Consider the following 14,188-nt stretch of genomic DNA (forward strand, 5'->3'; position numbering starts at 1 on the left):
AGAATTGATTGATAAAACTATGTCGTTGAGTTCTTTGGAATATATCATAAAAAAGTGTAAGTTTTTTTTCTTAAAAAATAAAATAAAATAAAATAAATATGCACATATCTCTTTACATATCACGAGTACGTACACCTTTTTTTTTATCTAAAAACTTAAATCCTTACCATACCACTATGCCAATTATTATATTTGTCATTAATAATATTTCCGTAGTTCCAAAATATCCACTTTATTATAAATTTGTATTTGTATGTATGGTATATTGGTATATACACGTATATATTTGTATTTATCGTGCCAATAACATGTAGCTCAGTTGGTAATGGATAGAGGTATTTTGTCACAACCATTGAGTGAGTCGGGTCATCAACTTTATAAAAGTGGCATCCAATTGTGAGCCAGGGGTGGTCGGTTATCAACCTTTTGCCACAAAATATATCTGTATTTGTAACTTTCGTAAATACATTTTCAAATTGCATGTTTCTTTTTCGAGATTCAAGAACTATCTAATCATTTAAATACATTTTGGACTATATTTGCAAATTTATGCTCTTTTACCTTGGTTCCAATTCTAGATGAAAAAAACAATATTTTTACCATTTAACTATTTACGTTTTTAGGTAAATGACTATTTATGTTTTTAGGTAAATGGTAAAAATTGACACAAATTACAATATTCTGATACTCCGTATAAGTTTTAGCAGGGTAATTGTTTTTTAGTAAAGGGGTCCTATGGACTTTTGAGTACTTGAAAAATAAAGCATGTATGTTTTCTTATATTATATGTTGGTACAAACAATACTTTATTTTAATTTATTAATTATGGTATCATTTATAATCATACACATCCTCTTGCCAGTTTCAGAGTACTACTACTATAACTTCACCATTGGATTCTCTCTCACTCTCATTGCTTGTGATACCTCACAATTTTGCAGGTTTTGTGGGCCCATATTGCATTTAAGTTAGCAAAAAGTTTGGTATAAAACCCCATTTTCTTTTTTTTCTTTGTCCTAGATTGAAAGACATTGTAGAAGTTAGTTAAGATATGCAGATGCAGTCTCCAAAAACAAGGTAACCAACCCATCTTTTAAATTTCTTTATCTTTTTATTATCATAATATTCTTTCATAATTCAACTCTTAGGTAATCTTCAGTTTTTTCATTATTTTTAACATATCCTGTATAAAAAATCCATTTTTAGTATATGAAAGATTATGAATTTATTAATGAATTGTGTTATTGTTAAAGGAATGGCTATGACAAATTTTGTTTTTACCATTTTGTTTGCTGTACAATATAATATAATGTATCATATTCTTTTTTGAATGTAAGTAAGTTATATAAGTTACTATATCAGTATATCTTTGCTATCTATTTTTTTTTTTTTTTTTTTTTTTAATTGTACAAGTGTTCATATCTAACTTTTTTATGGGCTAGAGACGAAATTCAACATCTTTGAATGCTAAAGATATAATTTTATCTTTGGTTAGTTGCAATTGAAATGATTTAATGCTGCACGATTAGTTTCTTTTCGTTAACTCGTAGAGTCATACTAAATTAGCTTCCTTTTTTGTTACTATCCACTAGTCCTAGATAAAGTTTGCTGGTAACATGCCCTTCTTTCTAAAAAGTCAACATGGGTCAGTTAGGTAGCTGGTTTGGGTCGAAACGGGTTGGGATTTGAAAAATATATTTCTTCAATAACAATGTATATATATTTTTTCCTAGAACAGCAGATTCATTAAACAACAATCTAAATATCTTAATGAAGCCATTTAAAATGTTATATGTATTAAAGCTGCCCTTTTGAGGGACTTCCAAGTTCCAACCCATTTGACCCGTTGAACCCATTTGACTTCACCCTTTCTTAGCTAATTCTTTGTTTGACCCATTTGAGATGAAGAATGACCCGAGTAAACACAAACGAGTTCTCATGATGTCCGATTTATGTCTAATAATATTCCTCAATATCATTTTCAGTACAAAATGCACCTCAGAGGGTTCCAAGAAGATCTCTCCTCGGTCCACTGCTTCGAACACTACCGAAAAGCTCTCGGGTCGAAATGCACGACAACTAAACTTGACTGGACTTGAAGCCAACACTTCATCTCCAAACAAACCGAACATCAAAATAGCAAAAAGTACAAGTCCTATAATCAGCGCTCGCACGTCTCCTAAAACTCCTAAGAGTCTCACATCTGAGGTAAATTTAACTATAATATGTGGTCGTCTCATTGCATAACCTAAAGTTTTTGTTGGTGTAATGTAGTGTGAAATAGGCCCATGTGAAATGGGCAACGGATTAAAACAGGTTTGGGTCAAAAAAGTGAATGTTTTCAATCCGAATGAATGGGTTGGGTTCTACAGTTGAATATATTTCAAATATGATCTAGTTTCTTAAATAAACTGGCGGAGGGCGTTTTACACATTAATGAATTAAATTCACAAATTTGGGCAACTTTTGACCCATTTGAGCTGCTCTGGTCTGAACCGTTTTCACCCGTTTGGAAATCTTGATTTCCTTACCATTCATGTTTCTTCTCTGAAGTTACAGAAGAAGCATCTAGGCAAAGTTGCAGAACTAGAAACACAAATTACTCAACTTGAAGATGCTTTGAAAACTGTGAAAGATCAACTTCTAACATCAGTATCATCAAAAGATGAAGCACAACAAGATGCTGAAGAGTCAAAAAAGCAGCTTTTAGCCACGTCTTTAAAGTTGGAAGAATCTCAAAAACTGTTGACCGAATTTTCTTCCAAGGAATCACAAGTAAGGATGTTTTTTTCCTTCTAAAATTTCATTTTGTTCATTAACGTGATACGGATGATCTTGCGTTAGTCTTTAAGATCACTCGGTTTATTAATGGGTAGAAGTTTAAAAAAAGTTATTTTTATTAATGAAACGGAGTTTTCTTATGTTGAATGTCTTATGGGTAGTTACCTCTATAGCCTATAAAGAAGGTAAAATGGGTACGTATGGCAGGTTAAGTAATACACTTTATGTGGTTTGGGTCAACCCAAATACAGTAATTTTAAGACTGGTCCTAATGGGTTGGGTTTACCCGTGAAGACTTTGGGTATGCTATCTAAATTCATCTAAAAAACTAAGAAACGATTTTAATATGTTATAGAACGTGTTAGAAGTTATAAGCACAAGGCTACAGTAACAATGGGCTGCTTCTAAAATTATTCAAGTCCTTACTGAATACGATATGCATAGATAACTTAGTTTCATGTTTATTTACCCATATTAATAAAAATGTCAAGTTTCATCTCTCTTATGACCCATACTCAAACCTGCAAATTTTACCACCTACTGTATCATACAAATTTACTGATATTTGATGTTTTTTGCAACTTAAGAAAGTACTTTTTACAAATTTCGTCTAGGAAACTCAAGAGCTTCTAGAGTTATCAGAGGCAAGTGAAGAAGCATGGAAATCAAAACTTGATGCAGCCAAGAGACTGCACTCATCTGATTTAGATGCACTAGCAGTTGCCATTAACGAGATTAGTCAACTAAAAGTCAAACTTGATGAAAAAGTCAACTCTGAGGTTACACAAATCGAAAAGGCAGCATCAGCAAATGCAGAGGTACAGAGTTTAAAAGAAACCATGGCTGAAACTCTTTCTCTTGTGGAGACCATGAAGAACGAAATTGAGGACTGCAAACGGTCAGAGTCTGAAGCGCTAATCTTATCTAGAGAGACTTCACAACAACTCGAAACTGCCAAAAAAACAATAGAGACACTCAAGTTAGAGAACGATGCACAAGTTGACCGGTCAACAGAACGTGAAGTTGAAAACCGAAATGAAGAAGAGATTATATCATTGAAGTCTGAAGTGGAAAAGTTGAAATCTGATGTGGAAAATGCTGAAACTAGATTGAACGAAGAACAATCACGAAGGACAATGGAGATCACAAGTGCTTATGAATTAGTGGAGGAGATGAAGTTTAACTCAAGGGTAAAAGAGTCAGAACTGGAGGATGAATTAAAGAAGTCGAAAGAAGTTATCGAAGACTTAAAAGCAAACCTCATGGATAAAGAAACTGAATTGCAGGGTATTTGTGAAGAGAATGAGGACTTAAAATTGAAAGTTATCGAGACGAAATCGTACGAAAATTCAGATGAAAATGAGATGGATTCTAAAAGTGAATCGATAAACAAGATCGATCATCTTGTGGAAGAGATAGAAAACAGCAATCGAAAAGTTGCACGTGTGGTTGAGCAGTTAGAGGCAGCACAAGCAGCAAACTGTGAAATGGAAGCAGAATTAAGGAAGATGAAAGTGCAGTCAGATCAATGGCGAAAGGCGGCAGAAGCGGCGGCAACTATGGTTGCAGCCGGGAATAATAACACTAATAGGAAGTTGATGGGGAGAACAAGGTCAATGGACAATCGAAGTGACGATACTGATGACGAGGGTGAGTTTTTAAAAAAGAGAAATGGTAATGTTCTTAAGAGGATTGGTGTGCTGTGGAAGAAGCCACAGAATAAATGATCATGATTGGTTGGTTATATGTAAGTTTCATCAAGTGTTTGTATCTAGTTTTGTTTAGAATTGTTGTTTGTGTTTTAAGGACTGTATGTTTATGTTAACAAATGAATAACTTATATGGTATGTTTTAATACTTGTGATTGTAGGATGTATGTGTTAAAATAAGTCAGATGAATTTAGCATTTTGAAAGAAGGGTAATAGTATATGAAGTTTTGAGAAACTAGCATTGATATTGATAATTAATCTATGTGAACTAATAAGAAACGAGAATAGTGTTGAGACAATAGTAACCAACAACATGTAAAATATATTCCACAAAAATAGCAATGTATTTAACATTTTTTATCCTTTATATCAATATACTTTATCTACGGAGTATTACACAAAGGGAAAATACCATTTATACACATTGTAGTATCACACCTTTCTTTCTTTTTTGCTTTGCATTTAAGCCTGTGAGTTCTTTTCTCTGTGTTCAGTTGTACTCCACTTCACACTCCCTAGTTATTTCATTACTCAAAGTTGTACCAATATACTCACGTTTTAAATTAGCTGCTCTTATGCTGTGTTCTCGAGTTTTATTTAAGTGGAAAGGAATGTAAATGAGTGGGAAGGAGAGAATTGTGATTGAAAGAGTTGTGATATAATATATGTCATATGTATTCTCGAGTTGGGAGGGAATTAAAAGAAAGGAAACTAGTAGTATATATATATATATATATATATATATATATATATATATATATATATATATATATATATATATATATATATATATATATATATAGTGGTAGGATCAAGAGGGAAGTAACCATTTGGGGGAAGCGGGGGGAAGCAAAAACTTTTTTTTTTTTTTTTTTCGTTTTTTGAAAAAACTTTGTTCACGAACATTATAGATGAGATGAAAATATGAACATTTAGTAGAGACACTTTGTGATAAATGTTTTTATTTTGACGGGAAAACGCTCGAAGACGTAATATATAACAATTATCGTGTTTTTCGAGCGTATTTTGAGGTTTTAGCTATTGGGGTTTAGATATTAGGGTTTAGAAATTTAGGGTTTAGGGTTTAGATTTAGGGTTTAGATTTAGGATTTAGATTGAGTTTTTAACACGAACGGTTTAGAGTTTAGGGTTTAGGGTTTAGGGTTTGGTGTTTTGGGTTTATGGAATAAACCCAAAACACCAAACCCTAAACCCTAAACTCTAAATCGGGCTAAATTTTACTTCACAAAATATGAAAAAAAACGTTCATATTCTTCACGAACAATATTATCTTGAATGTTATTTTTGTCGATCGTTTTCCCGCCTAAATAATAACATTCATCACGAAGTGTCTCTTCTAAATGTTCATACTTTCGTGTGATCTTGATGCCGAAAAAAAAATTTCAAAAAAAAAACAAATTTTTTTTTTTTTGCTTCCCCCCGCTTCCCCCCGATTGGTTACTTCCCCATTGATCCTGCCCCTATATATATATATATATATATATATATATATATATATATATATATATATATATATATATATATATATATAGTACAGGGATGAAATGAGAATTCATTTTTGATTGAGAACTGTAAGAACTCATGCAGGCTAACAATTTTTCACAAGGGCGAACAAAAACAAAAAAGCCGCCAGTTTGTGTAAAATTAGGGCAGATTAAAAGTTCCAGTAGAGTGAGAATTTTATCCCCTGTTTATCTTATCTCCCCAATTCTCATTTCAAAAACCCTTATTTTCACTAATCCATAAATTACCATCAAACCATAATGTAAATAATCATATCTATACTCAATGGTTTTCTCCTTCCTCTTGCATCCTTATAATTTTCACCAATTTAAAGAGATCGACGTTTCTGGTTGCGGCAATTACGACTTCATCGTCTCCGTCACCGGCAATTAACTTCGTGAAAAATTGCAACCAAATTTATTGCCGAGCGAGTCTGCATCAAAAACATTTCATAATGAATGATTTATATATGTGATTAAATTTATTTGTTGTAGTTGCTTTATTTATTTTGTTGTTTTCTTGAAGATGCATTTATATGCATCTAAACATTTCCATGAATGATTTGATGTTTAATGTCATGGAGAAATATAAGAGCAGAGCATGGTTATGAAACAATTTGTATCCAGGTATGTCATTGAAGAGGTGAATTTAATTTTTGCACCTTCATCTTAATTCTAAAATTCTACAATTTAATTTTTGTAATTCCTATTTGTTTACAGCGCTGCTAAACTTAAGTTGAATTTGATGTAGAACTAGTGAAATTAGAACAAAAATGGTGAAAATCGAACAAATTTGGAGAAACTCGAACTTATTTATGTTCTACAAAATTATAATTAGAACAAAATCATGTTCAATTTGAACAAATTTTGAAAATTTGAACATGTTCTACATATTTCTGTTCTACCATGTATGTTCTACATCCATGTTCTACATTTTGAGCAGCTCACAAAATTGCTTGAATTTTCATTTTTTTGTTCGCCCGCCATTTTTTTTGCTCAAATTTCACCAAAATTGCTCAAATTTCTTTTTTTTTTCGCCCGCCAATTTTTTTTGCTCGAATTTCACCAAAATTGCTCGAATTTCATCAAAATTGCTCGAATTTCACCAAAATTGCTCGAATTTCACCAAAAATTGCTCGAATTTCACCAAAATTGTTCTAATTGGAGTTCTCAGGTTCTCACACATGTTGAGTTCTCACTGGATCCTCTCCCTATATATATATATATATATATATATATATATATATATATATATATATATATATATATATATATATATAATAATTATTATTGTTATTATTATGCATCTAATAATCTATATTAAAAGAAAATACAAGTAAGGGTGTGTTTGGGTAAAACTATTTGGAGCTAGAACTTATGGACTAGAGCTGGAGCTGGAGCTTATTTTTAAAGCTGGTAGCTGGAGCTTATTATTTTTTTATAAGTGTTTGGTAAACTACCTAGAGCTTATTAATATTAATTTGTTATATTAATATTATTATTATTATTTAATCATCATTTACAAGTATTATTATTACAACTATTACTAATGTTATTATTATTAATAATTATTAATAACATTAATATTATCACTTTTACTAAAAGTAATAAGATTATTATAAATATCATTATTATTAATACAATTTATAATTAATAATATTATTATCATTATTAATAGTATTATTTACATTTTATAATGATTATTATCATTTTTATTATCATTTTTATTGTCATACTAATATTATTACCATTTTATATTTTTATCATCATTATTATTATTTGTTATTATTAGTATTATTATTATTATTATTATTATTTGTACTATTATTATCATTTTCTTATTATTAGTTGTTATTAAACTTATTTATCATTATATTTAAGTTTATTATTACTAGTATCTTATCAATATTATTATTAATATTATTAACATAATTACTATTAATTAGTATTATTTTGACATTATTATTATTATTATTATTATTATTATTATTATTATTATTATTATTAATTATTAATTGTAGCATTATTATTAGTATTTTTTTACAATATAGATATAAAAAAATTGATGAACAACTACAGATACCTAAAAAGACCTAAACTCACTATCTGTTTATAATTTAATTACTCGTGATATCTGCTTTTGATTTTAATAACTGATTCGTAACCTGCTTTTAATTTTTTTCCAAGATCATGAGCTACTTTTTTTTATTATTTGTTCTTCCTCCCTGAATTGAAAAAAACTGTCGATCACCTAGCTGTATATAACAATCAAATTGTTTAGTAACTCATTCAGTTCTTCCATCAACATTATCATTTATCAATTTAGATTACTGCCACAGGAAGAATTAAACAGAAATTTTTTTAAAACTGCAGCTCGTACCTCTGTTCTTCACTTTTTTTTAGCCAAATCTTGAATTCAATTCAATTTTGAAAATCTAAAATTGCAGATATCATGAAATTCACCTCGTGAACGTGTGTGAAAAACCTCAGGTCTCAATTTGCTAAATCATAAACGAATTTGAGAGTCAAACTTTCGAATTTAAAAAGTCAACAATATGTTCTTCATGAAATCCGGCTTCTTGTTGTTGATTCAAGTTCAATTAATGATTTACAAAGATTCTATAAAAGATTTAGAACCTATTTCATGAAGAAATTGTAATCTAAAAACGTCTAGAAATGGGAATCACGATTTGAGTTCGTGACTGCTACAGCACCTACTCCAATTTTATTTTTTTTCTTCGCTGCTTCTTGTCTGTCAATCCATTCAACCATAGTTGAATGTTCTGTTTCAAATTCAAGATTTAAATCAAACTGGTAACTCAATTTTGTGGATGTTATTTGGCTACGGTCGATTTAGTTTTAGAGGAAGAAGATGAAACAAATAGAAATATATATTGGTTATATAAATATAGTCGGATTTTAAATCAGAAAGATAGAAATAGAAGGATGGTTGAGGGTGTTAGCGGGTTAGCGAGAGGTCTCGGGTTCGAGCCCCGTCTTGGGCAATATTTTTAGAAAAAGCTTTCTAAGGTAGTTTTCCATTTCTATATTATTATTATTATTATTATTATTATTATTATTATTATTATTATTATTATTATTATTATTATTATTATTATTATTATTATTATTATTATTATTATTATTATTAATCCAATTAGTAGTATTATCATTATTATTATTACTAGTTTTATCATTAAGTATTGTTATTATTATTACTAGTAGTATTAAAGTATTATTATCAAAATTATTATTTTCATTATTATTATTATTATTAAACTTACCATTTTTATTAAAAACTACTATTATTATTAAAAGTAATATTTCTATTAAAATTATCATTTCATTAATAGTATTAATCACTTTTATTATAAGTATTACTATTAATGTCATTACTATTATCATTATTAATATAAGTATTATTATTATTATTATTATTATTATTATTATTATTATTATTATTATTATTATTATTATTATTATTATTATTATTATTATTATTATTTAGAAAATAATACAAATTATCATTTTTATTAGTATTAGTATCATTTTATATTTATAAATATTATTATCAACATTTACATGTAACGACTAACGATGACTTAACGACTCAGTTAAAATGTATATACATGTAGTGTTTTAATATGTATTCATACACTTTTGAAAGACTTCAAGACACTTATCAAAATACTTCTACTTAACAAAAATGCTTACAATTACATCCTCGTTCAGTTTCATCAACAATTCTACTCGTATGCACCCGTATTCATACTCGTACAATACACAGCTTTTAGATGTATGTACTATTGGTATATACACTCCAATGATCAGCTCTTAGCAGCCCATGTGAGTCACCTAACACATGTGGGAACTATCATTTGGTAACTAGCATGAAATATCTCATAAAATTACAAAAATATTAGTAATCATTCATGACTTATTTACATGTAAATAAAATTACACATCCTTTATATCTAACCCATATACTAACGACCAAAAATACCTACAAACACTTTCATTCTTCAATTTTCTTCATCTAATTGATCTCTCTCAAGTTCTATCTTCAAGTTCTAAGTGTTCTTCATAAATTCTATAAGTTCTAGTTTCATAAAATCAAGAATACTTCCAAGTTTGCTAGCTTGCTTCCAATCTTGTAAAGTGATCATCCAACCTCAAGAAATATTTATTATTTACAGTAAGATATCTTTCTAATACAAGGTAATACTCATATTCAAACTTTGATTCAATTTCTATAACTATAACAATCTTATTTCGAGTGGAAATCTTACTTGAACTTGTTTTCGTGTCATGATTCTGTTTCAAGAACTTTCAAGCCATCCAAGGATCCTTTGAAGCTAGATCCATTTGTCTCTTTTCTAGTAGGTTTATTCACAAAACCTGAGGTAGTAATGATGTTCATAACATCATTCGATTCATACATATAAAGCTATCTTATTCGAAGGTTTAAACTTGAAATCACTAGAACATAGTTTAGTTAATTCTAAACTTGTTCGCAAACAAAAGTTAATCCTTCTAACTTGACTTTTAAAATCAACTAAACACATGTCCTATATCTATATGATATGCTAACTTAATGATTTAAAACCTGGAAACACGAAAAACACGTTAAAACCGGACATACGCCGTCGTACTAACACCGCGGGCTGTTTTGGGTTTGATAATTAAAAACTATGATAAACTTTGATTTAAAAGTTGTTATTCTGGGAAAATTATTTTTCTTATGAACATGAAACTATATCCAAAAATCATGGTTAAACTCAAAGTGGAAGTATGTTTTTCAAAAATGGTCATCAAGACGTCGTTCTTTCGACTGAAATGACTACCTCTTACAAAAACGACTTGTAACTTATATTTCCAACTATAAACCTATACTTTTTCTATTTAGATTCATAAAATAGAGTTCAATATGAAACCATAGCAATTTGATTCACTTAAAACGGATTTAAAACGAAGAAGTTATGGGTAAAGCAAGATTGGATATTTTTTGATTGTTGTAGCTACGGGAAATATTGTAACAATTCTATACAAATCATATCCTAGCTAACTTATATTGTATTATACATGTATTCTAATATATTATGTAATCTTGGGATACCATAGACACGTATGCAAATGTTTTGACATATCATATCGACCCATATATATATATTATTTGGAACAACCATAGACACTCTATATGCAGTAATGTTTGAGTTAGCTATACAGGGTTGAGGTTGATTTCAAAAATATATATACTTTGAGTTGTGATCTAGCCTGAGACGTGTATACACTGGGTCGTGGATTGATTCAAGATAATATATATCAATTTATTTCTGTACATCTAACTATGGACAACTAGTTGTAGGTTACTAACGAGGACAGCTGACTTAATAAACTTAAAACATCAAAATGTATTAAAAATGTTGTAAATATATTTTGAACATACTTTGATATATATATGTATATATTTGTTATAGGTTCGTGAATCGACCAGTGGCCAAGTCTTACTCCCGACGAAGTAAAAATCTGTGAAAGTGAGTTATAGTCCCACTTTTAAAATCTAATATTTTGGGATGAGAATACATGCAGTTTTATAAATATTTTACGAAATAGACACAAGTAAATGAAACTACATTATATGGGTGAATGATCGAAGCCGAATATGCCCCTTTTGCTTGGTAGCCTAAGAATTAGTAAACCGATCTATTAATTGACGCGAATCCTAAAGATAGATCTATTGGGCCTAACGAACCCCATCCAAAGTACCGGATGCTTTAGTACTTCGAATTCGTTTTTATCATGTCCGAAGAATTTCCCGGAATGATAGGGGATATTCTTATATTCATCTTGTTAATGTCGGTTATCAGGTGTTCACCATATGAATGATTTTTATCTCTATGTATGGGATGTATATTGAAATATTAAATCTTGTGGTCTATTATTATGATTTGACAATATATAGGTTAAACCTATAACTCACCAACATTTTTGTTGACGTTTTAAGCATGTTTATTTTCAGGTGATTATTTAGAGCTTCCGCTGTTGCATACTAAAATAAGGACAAGATTTGGAGTCCATGCTTGTATGATATTATGTAAAAACTGCATTCAAGAAACTTATTTTTGATGTAATATATTCTTATTGTAAATCATTATGTAATGGTCGTGTGTAAACGGTATATTTTAGATTATCATTATTTGATAATCTACGTAATGCTTTTTAAACCTTTATAGATAAAATAAAGGTTATGGTTGTTTTAAAAATGAATGCAGTCTTTGAAAAACGTCTCATATAGAGGTCAAAACCTCGCGACGAAATCAATTAATATGGAACGTTTATAATCAATATGAACGGGACATTTCAGTTGGTATCCGAGCGTTGGTCTTAGAGAACCAGAAATTTGTATTAATGTGTCTTATCGAGTTTGTTAGGATACGTTAGTAAGTCTGGACTTCGACCGTGTTTTCTTTAAAAACGATTGCTTAACACTTTTGTTGGAAACTATATATTATTAACATGTAAATATTATATGATATATTAACCTCTTAATGTATTTAATATTGTGTGATAGATGTCTACCACTAGTACAAATTCCATCGATTCACCTAATAATAATGAAGAGTCGAATATATTTTGGGAAGATTCACAAATTCCCGAAGAGGAACCGGAAGAGGAGGAACCGAAAGAGGAGGAACCGGAAGAAGAGGAACCGGAAGAGGAGGAACCGGAAGAAGAAGAGGTTCCGGAGGAAGAAATATTGATACCTATAGTAAATCGATTAAATAAAAGAAAATCCTCAACCAACGGACCAAAGTTAATAATGGTCAATGGTGTTTCCGCCGAGGAAGCAAAATATTGGGAAGATTACCAATTTTCCGATGAATCGGATCCCGATGAGGATTCCGATGATGTTATAGAAATTACCTTGACCCAATTTAATAAAGCGAAAAAAAATAATAAGGGAAAAGGTATAAAAATAGAGAAACCCGATTTCAACCCCGATGAACTTTATATGTATCGGCAACATCCGTATTTCCTAAAATGTAACAATGACCCGGGAACCTCTAAACCACCAGGTTTTTCTAAACCATTGTGGAAAACGACGGCTCGTATTAGAGGAACACCATATATTCCTAGAAAATTAGGAAAATGAACCAAGTTCGAAGAAGAAGAAACCAGTGATTCAGATTAGAGGGTTGTAATCATGTTGTGTATTATATGTATTGTAGTGTGCTTGTACTTTTATGTTCTATGTAAAAATTGCTTGTTTTGTATGTTAATTATCTTTTATGAATCTAATCCTTCTCTATTTTACAGTATAAAAACAAAATGGACGTTAAGGGTAGACAAACGAATATTTTAGAAGATCTACCAGAGGATATGATTGAGGAAATCTTATCTAGAGTCGGTCAGAATTCATCTGCACAATTAATTATGGCAAATTAACTTGTCAAACATTTGAAAGACTTTCCAGAAATGCCTTAGTTTATAAAAGGCTTTCCTTTGATAGGTGGGGTATATCACATTGGGGAGACCGTAAGTTACGCTGTGTTTTCTTTAAAGCGTTGAATGCGGGGAACCCAAATGCAATTTTACGCTACGGGTTAAGAACCTATTTTGACTCAACATATCCCAACATAGGATTTCGTGAATTAGAAAGAGCTTCTAACATGCAACATAAAGAAGCAAGTTATGCTTACGGGTTAGTGATGTTCGCTTCTTACCAAAGTGAGAAAAAGAACATCGGATTGCAGCTTTTAAATAAGACCTTCCCACAAGTGACGGATTCAGTAGTTGGGGTGAGAAACAAGGTTTTTAGATTATTACGGGGCTGTTGGGCATTACAAATGTAACGACCCGACCAAAACCGTTATTGACGGCGCCGTTAACTTAGGTCCCGTTGCGTGGTCGTAGTCCCTATATGAGACTCGTTTGACCAAAATTATGTCGCATTCATTTGAAACGTACAAGACTTGCAAAGTTTAGTTTACAAACAATTCGACAACAAGTTTAAGATTACAGAAATTGTAAAGTATAAATGAAATAACTTGCGACATAATATAAGTTGAAAATCACAGTTGCTATAAATAGCGTAAGTATGTATGCTTTAAGGTTTAATCCAAAAGTGCTATCACTAGCGTATGCATGTATGCTTGACCTCAAGCAAGAAATCA

General features: G+C 30.3%; 1 protein-coding gene across 2 annotated transcripts; it reads left to right on the forward strand.

Moving 5' to 3' along the window:
- Window positions 1-1,033: 1,033 nt before the first annotated feature.
- Window positions 1,034-4,605, forward strand: LOC139856574 (interactor of constitutive active ROPs 2, chloroplastic-like). Of its 2 annotated transcripts, none has more exons than XM_071845483.1 (4): window positions 1,034-1,077; window positions 1,986-2,208; window positions 2,554-2,775; window positions 3,396-4,605. In XM_071845483.1, the coding sequence occupies exons 1-4, from the start codon at window positions 1,052-1,054 to the stop codon at window positions 4,506-4,508; spliced, it is 1,584 nt and encodes a 527-aa protein (XP_071701584.1). In that variant the 5' UTR covers window positions 1,034-1,051; the 3' UTR covers window positions 4,509-4,605. The 2 variants fall into 2 exon arrangements, with proteins under 2 accessions (XP_071701584.1, XP_071701585.1); XM_071845484.1 differs by having other exon boundaries at window positions 2,560-2,775.
- Window positions 4,606-14,188: the final 9,583 nt, after the last annotated feature.

This window comes from Rutidosis leptorrhynchoides, chromosome 1 (assembly GCF_046630445.1).
Source record: "Rutidosis leptorrhynchoides isolate AG116_Rl617_1_P2 chromosome 1, CSIRO_AGI_Rlap_v1, whole genome shotgun sequence".
NCBI lineage: Eukaryota > Viridiplantae > Streptophyta > Magnoliopsida > Asterales > Asteraceae > Rutidosis > Rutidosis leptorrhynchoides.

Excerpts from the sequence above, each read along its gene's own strand:
- LOC139856574 (XM_071845483.1), top strand. The coding sequence starts at position 1,052 with ATGCAGATGCAGTCTCCAAAAACAAG. Across the intron at positions 1,078-1,985 it reads ATGCAGTCTCCAAAAACAAG|TACAAAATGCACCTCAGAGG; the intron begins GTAACCAACCCA and ends TATCATTTTCAG. Across the intron at positions 2,776-3,395 it reads TTTCTTCCAAGGAATCACAA|GAAACTCAAGAGCTTCTAGA; the intron begins GTAAGGATGTTT and ends AATTTCGTCTAG.